Below are 7,095 nucleotides of genomic sequence, written 5' to 3'. Positions count from 1 at the left end.
GAGGGGACCCGGGGGGCAGTTAATAAGAAGGATATGGAAAAAAAAAAAAAAGTGGGCTTTACCAATTTTAACGAGGCAAGTGAAAAAATTTCAAAAAGGTTGGGAATATTGACCCTTTTCCCGTAGTGGTAAAATGATACCCAATTTACTTCTGATGCAACCCCCCGACTTCGGGGAAACTCCAATAATTATGCAGAAAATCCTTAAGCTAATATAACGTATACATTAGCACCCACTGGAAGAGATAAGCGTTGGGTGCTTTGGTCTAGAGCTAGTTTTACCTTCTCAAGGTCAAGGGTTCGATTCCCACTTGGAGGCTTGGGGCAACATCATTTTAGTTTTTTCCACCTCTTTTACTTTTAGTCCATGTGATCTGACAAGTGGGGCGATAATATTCAATCTTTTCCTTTCCTTTCTTATTGCTACACTCTCGTTTAAAACCATTGAACTTTTCCTCAATTTTCCATTTTCTATAGACTATAAATTTTACCATCTTCCACATTACTCCTTCTTTGCCCCTTTCCTCCCTATTTTTGCGTAGCTCTTCTACTTTTGCCTAGTTTAGGTTGAATTTGGCCAAATTAGATTATCTTTCTCTTTCTTTTTTTCGCTCCTTTACTAGTTACTTTTACCCAAGAATAAGAGCAAAATCAATTTGTATCATCAAACTTATTAGATAATTGTTGTGGAAGTAGGTTGCAGTTTAGTACCTCAAGATTCTTTCATCCATAATAGTTATGCCAATTTTGTTCTTAAGATAATTTTCAAACCTTTATTTTTTTATTTGATTAAAATACTCGAACTACTTTACTACTATTTAATAAAAATATTGTTAGTCATATTTTGAAATAAGATCCAGGCTAGTTTAAACTTACCTAGAAATGGAACAGAAGAGGGGAAAAGTTATTGAATAAAATAGACCAAATTAATTCAAAATATAACTCTCTACTATGATTTTGTGACTCGTACTAGATATACCCTAAATGTAGACGAGCACTCATTAACTTTTAATTCTGGATCCGCCACTGCACTGACAATGCACCAAACTTAAACTCCATGTAGATTAGATATATATGCTGGTTTTTGTACCTATGGTTCTTGTGATGCTGGTTTTTGTAAATAAAGTGCTTACAGCACAGACTGATTTGCTCCGCTAATTGTAATGGTGCATATTAATATTCTTTGAACCAGAAAAGAAAAAGTGAGCAATGAGTCTTCAAATCTATTCAACAATTTATTTGTTCGTCATGCAATTGGCTAAAGAAACAAAAGAAATGTAGCCCCAAATTTTTGGTAACCATAAGCCAACCCCTAAATCACACCCAAAAAAAGAAAGAAAAAGATACATTTCAACTGAGAAAACAAGAAGTGTTTGGCTAAAATGAGGGAATTATAAGTTTAAGTACTAAAATAAGTTATACTTTAGTAAATTGCCCCCAAAACACATATATTATAAAATGTATTAATGGCCATTGTGTCGTTTGTGTGAAGTTATAATTCCCAACTTAATTAGGTGCCAGCTACATCTTAATCATGAACATTTTGGGTGAAACAAGGACAAAGTGAAAGAAAGTGACGTACGCCCAGCTCTCACAACAAGAAAGCGATAAATTTTATGCCATGAACGTTACATGCAACGTTTCCACTCTAACCCTTTTGCTACTTTATATTCTTCGCATTATATATAGTTCTAAATCTTCGTCTATCAGACCAAAGTCTTAGAAATTACTTTGGTCTTTATTGCCAATCCTCTCAACTCTCCGCAGCCATGGTAAGTTAAAGTAAAAAAAAAACCACTAAATTACTGCCAATTAGTTTTGTTGTTTCTAATTAATTTGTTTTGTGTGCTATTAGGAGGAGGGTAAAAGCAGAGAGTATAATTCTGTGACTTCAAGCAAAAGTAAAGGAAAAGGTGGATTTAGAGCTACCTCCTTCATCTACGGTAAGAAAAATTCCAGTTATAGCTATGTATAAGAACGTAACTTGTTAATAACGTGTGTAAGCTGGATTTATTTGAATATTTGTCAATTTTTCTGTAGGTTTGATGGGATTAGAAAACATGGGGTTTATTGCAATCATGGTGAGTTTTGGGTTGTATTTCAGTTTTGTGATGGGTTTTGACCTCACTGGCTCAGCAAATACTCTCACCAACTTGATGGGCTCAACCTTCTTGCTCTCCATTCTTGGTGGCTTCATTTCTGATACTTACATCAACAGATACCACACTGTCCTAATTTTTGGACCCTTCGAACTTCTCGTAAGTTAAATATCAATTAGCATCTGTATCCACATTCTTTAAGAAGACAAAACTATTATGTTATGACATGTGAAAAATGTCATTTTTTCAGTAAATTAGAATATTTTATGAGGAAGCTAGTCATAATTTTTTGGTGTTTGGTTATCAAAAAACGTTATCAAATAAAGAGGAAAAATGCTTCCCTTCCTTATGGGCAAAAATATTTTGCTTACAACTATCGTAACTCTTGATTTTGTATTACTTGCTTCAACCAACTGTTAGACATTATCAATCTGTGATACTTAAATATCTCATAAAAATAATAGGAGTACCCAATTTGCTAATTTATTAGTATTAATCTTCAATATATATAAATTTTGAAAATTAGTTTCACTCATCAGTCAAACACTAGAAAAAAAAAATTCTTTTTATGAAAAATGACTTTTGTTGTATCAAACACCGAGAAGACTCTAAATTGACTATAATACTTTATGGTGATGATGATTACTGCAGGCATTTGCCTTGATAACAATTCAAGCTCATTATAAGAGCTTACAACCAGTATGTTTGGAACCAAACTGCATATCAGGAGGGAAAGCTATATTCTTCTATGCATCACTTTGTTGCTTTGCATTGGGGAGTGGTGGAGTTAAGGGAGCTTTGCCAGCATTGGGTGCTGACCAATTTGATCAGAAGGATCCAAAGGAAGCTAAGGCTCTTGGAAGATACTTCAATTTGGTGTTGCTTAGTTCTGTGATTGGTGGAGCATTTGGAGTGACATTTGTCGTATATGTTAGCACTGTTAAAGCTTGGTGGAAAGGTTTTCTTATAAGTTTGGTTGGTGCCACGCTTGGTTTCATTGTCTTTGCCTTTGGAAAGCCTTTCTTTCGCCTTCAAGTTCCTGCTGGCAGCCCACTCACTAGAATTTTCCAGGTTTAATATTCTCCTCTTCTTCTTTGTGTTTATGCAATTTAAAATAAAGTTTGACAAATTTATATCACTTCATTCTTAATCAAAAATTTCAGAATCAAGCCCTACGATAGAGAATTCCTCTTGGTAAGGACTAAGGAGTGCTAACTCTCCTTACTAGGCCTATATGCAGTATTAAGAATTTGAATTATGGGCTCTAGATTCTAAATAATACAGCTTATTGGATTTTGAATAAATTATTTATACATATTAGTGGATTTTTAATACAAATACAGGGTTTGAGTTTGAACTAAAGTTATTGAATTATGCCGAAACCATAAACGGAACTATAGCTTCACCCCTGCGGCTCAAATTCAAATTTGTCAAGCGAGTAGATTTCACGGCTAAAACAAAAAACAAAACAAAATAAATAAATTAAGAACGATTATTTGAAATATATTCTTTTATACGCAACTAATTATGTCGCCTACAGTAGATGGATATTGAAGTTTGTCTGTCATTATAAATTGAGTTGTAAATAATTATCTAATTAATGTATGTAAAATGAAACAGAAAAGAAAAAGAAACAGTTTGTACTTTTAAGCAAAATTCAGGTTTCTTTTTTCAGGTTATCTTTGTGGCAATCAATAATCGAAAGCTGAAAATACCAGAAAACAGAGACGAGTTGTATGAGATTAATGAGAAAGAATCAGACTCATCACAGCCAAAACTTGCCAATACAAAACAATTCAGGTGATGTTACTTAATTCTCTGATGAATACTTAGAAAAGACAGCATTTTCATTCTTGCAAGTGTTTTCTTATTTATTGCTAATTAATTCGTCTACAATTTATGGTATAAATAAAATCCCACTTGGTTTAAATAAAAGCAAGAGGGAAGATGAGAAAGGGAACCCACTGCAATAATGCTTTTTAGGTGCACCTCTAAAAAGATATGTAGTAATTAATTTCTTCCATGAAGCAAAGTTTGCATTTTTGAAAAAGTTACTACACTAGATCTTCCAATTATGCGTTCGTTTTTCTTTTTCCTTTTTTGTTTGTGACAGTTCATATTTTTCTTTTTATTTTCGTTAACATTCTAATTAGATAAGATGAAAGTTCCAAGTCATTAATTATCCTCTAGAACACCCTGGTAAATGGTAATACCAAGTAACCAATATATATAATGTCTTTCGAACTTTTGTTTATGAATGTGTGTACGTATATAAACTGTTGCTAACTTGCTATATTGTGAAGCAGGTTCTTAGACAAAGCTGCAATCCATCCTAAAACAGTTGAGCCCACACCATGGACAGTTTGCACTGTGACCCAAGTTGAAGAAGTGAAAGTCCTAGCAAGAATGTTACCTATCATTGCTAGTACCATAATAATGAACACATGTATGGCCCAACTCCAAACATTCTCCGTTGCACAAGGCTATCGAATGAATCGTCTCATAAAAAAGTTCGAGGTACCAGCACCCTCAGTACCCGCGATCCCACTAATCTTCATGTGTATTCTCATCCCAATTTATGACTTTTTCTTCGTCCCCTTTGCACGAAAAATCACCAAACATCCCTCGGGGATCACTCAACTCCAACGCGTTGGTGTCGGGCTAGTCCTCTCGATCGTGTCCATGGCTGTGGCTGCCCTAGTTGAGATCAAAAGGAAACACCATTCATTGAAAGATCCATTGAAGCCTATTCATTTAGCTTGGCTAGGATTTCAATATGCTATTTTTGGAATAGCTGACATGTTTACCTTAGTGGGCTTACTTGAATTTTTCTACAAGGAAGCACCTGCTGGAATGAGGTCTTTATCCACTTCATTTACATGGATTTCAATCTCTTTGGGCTATTTCTTGAGTAGTGTACTTGTAGACATTATCAATTCAATCACTAAAAGAAGAGCACCAAGCAAGAAAGGATGGTTGGTGGGCTTAGACTTGGACCAGAATAATTTGCATCTCTTCTATTGGTTCTTGGCAATTCTTAGTGGGCTCAACTTTCTGAACTACCTTTATTGGGCCTCTTGGTACAAGTACAAAACAGATGAGATTGCGGAGCCCAAGCCCAATATAGGTGATTCCATCAGCTTGTCCAGATCAGTCTCTGTGAGTAGGGTGCCATTGCTGAAGCCCAGTGACAGTGCATCAAGAATGTCTAAAATTGAAGAATCATCCAATGGGCCAACTGAGGAAGCCAATGAAAATACATCAGCAGTGCCTAAAGTAAATGAACAAAGCTGAAGCATTGTTGACTGAATATGCATAGGAGATATTAAAAAGAAAAATTAACTAGAATAAAACAAATCGTATATTCATCAGTCACACGACAAAATTGGTTGCTACTCGTATGGGTTCTTAATCATAATGTGTGTGTTTTTTTTTTTTTTTTTGGGAATCATTTTTAAGTCTGATTTGGTGTATTTTCAGGCCTCTACATGATTTTTTGTATTAAGTTTTCTGACTAGTGTTTACTGTTTACCTTCGTAATTTCATGCCTACACGATTGAGAAAATTTACCATGATGTACGTTTTATGTAATAAAATTACAAAGCTGAAAGTGTAGATTAAAGAATGTTTCATCTCTTGATTTTCCATTCTTGTTTATTCTACAAAAAAATAGTTACAGTTGAGACGAAGATAGCCGGTTAATAGAGTTATTATCCTACAAATGTATGTGCGATAGAAGTCATGAACTGCAAGCTGTATCGACGTTTGATATTGAAAGTTCTGTGAAAGAAGACAAAAACATCTGATCAGAGTTATTTGTCCATTATATCATGAGTCAAACGGATTTCGAGATGTATGACTGTTAAACAGGGTAAGAGTAGGCCCAAAAATATTTATGTGGACTGTAATGGTTGACGTTTTACTCCATTGTCCATGTTTTCATCTCCCAGTGACAACAATTAACACGTGTTCAGACCTCTCAATTTGATCATTAGGTATTAGATGTTGTTATGTGTTAGCATCTAAACAAGACTTTCTGGCATTACTGTGTAGCTTTTTTATGTTTGCTACACTTTAATGGGCCTCCATTTAGCCCAGCAAGAGCAAGTCAATAAGACCGAGCCCACTAAATATAGAGCAAAAAAAGTTGAATTAAGAACCCATTTTCTTTTAGGGGAAAAAACTTTTTCAAAGATTATACAAGTATTCATGTAATATATTAATTAATTTCACATGTCAAGATTCGGTCTGTCTGGGGGAAGGGGTTGTTTTGCAGTTTAAACATAGTGTAATTATGTCAAGTACAACTGTCTGGAAAATAGCGTAGAACCAGCTAAATGAATAATACTACGATTAAAGTAATTAAGGACTAAACAAAGAAAGAGTTTATGGAAATGTTAAATGAAGTAAACATTTCACGTGATAGTTCCCCAAGATTAGAGAATCAATTCCCTTTGCAAATTTGAAACAAAATCCCTGCACGACAAAAACAGCGAGTCGTCATTTATTTATTCACTTTCTGCTGAAAACCAAACAAGGTCATTAATGTAGTACGCACCATATATAATTCACCGCAAGAATCCCACAATTACATGTTTGCACCTACCTGGAAAAGCTTATAAAAAAGAACAGAGGTTTAAAATTATTAGGGGCTGGTGATTTGTCTAAGTTCTTACAATTAAGCACTAAAATAGCCAGGTACGGTCATCAGCGATCAGGATGAGAAACATAACAAACCAAATTGTGAAGACGTTGCCAAAGAGCTAAATTAATTATTAGGGAACCGTTAAAACAAAAAAATGTGTAATGTATAACTCTCTTAAGTTCCCCATAATTAAAAATTCTTCGTACGATACATGGTTATTAGGAATGGTTAGTTTGAGTTTTGGACGCCTAAAAGGAACTTGAATTAGGCCAGTAAAATCCTATTACTGAGATCATCAAATTTCTTACTTGCATAGACTTCACCGTGCTGAGTTAAAACATTGATCTAAGAC

At 34.5% G+C, this 7,095-nt stretch overlaps 1 protein-coding gene across 1 annotated transcript; it reads left to right on the top strand.

Moving 5' to 3' along the window:
* Positions 1 to 1,651: 1,651 nt before the first annotated feature.
* Positions 1,652 to 5,813, top strand: LOC132064435 (protein NRT1/ PTR FAMILY 4.5-like). Its single transcript, XM_059457414.1, has 6 exons — positions 1,652 to 1,771; positions 1,855 to 1,942; positions 2,040 to 2,257; positions 2,750 to 3,169; positions 3,774 to 3,898; positions 4,405 to 5,813. The coding sequence occupies exons 1-6, from the start codon at positions 1,769 to 1,771 to the stop codon at positions 5,390 to 5,392; spliced, it is 1,842 nt and encodes a 613-aa protein (XP_059313397.1). The 5' UTR covers positions 1,652 to 1,768; the 3' UTR covers positions 5,393 to 5,813.
* Positions 5,814 to 7,095: the final 1,282 nt, after the last annotated feature.

The sequence above is a fragment of the Lycium ferocissimum genome, chromosome 7 (assembly GCF_029784015.1).
Source record: "Lycium ferocissimum isolate CSIRO_LF1 chromosome 7, AGI_CSIRO_Lferr_CH_V1, whole genome shotgun sequence".
NCBI classification, from domain to species: domain Eukaryota; kingdom Viridiplantae; phylum Streptophyta; class Magnoliopsida; order Solanales; family Solanaceae; genus Lycium; species Lycium ferocissimum.
Note: the sequence above shows the minus strand (reverse complement) of the source record. Positions and strands in the feature narration are given on the sequence as shown.

Excerpts from the sequence above, each read along its gene's own strand:
- LOC132064435 (XM_059457414.1), top strand. Across the intron at positions 1,943-2,039 it reads AGCTACCTCCTTCATCTACG|GTTTGATGGGATTAGAAAAC; the intron begins GTAAGAAAAATT and ends ATTTTTCTGTAG. Across the intron at positions 3,899-4,404 it reads GCCAATACAAAACAATTCAG|GTTCTTAGACAAAGCTGCAA; the intron begins GTGATGTTACTT and ends ATTGTGAAGCAG.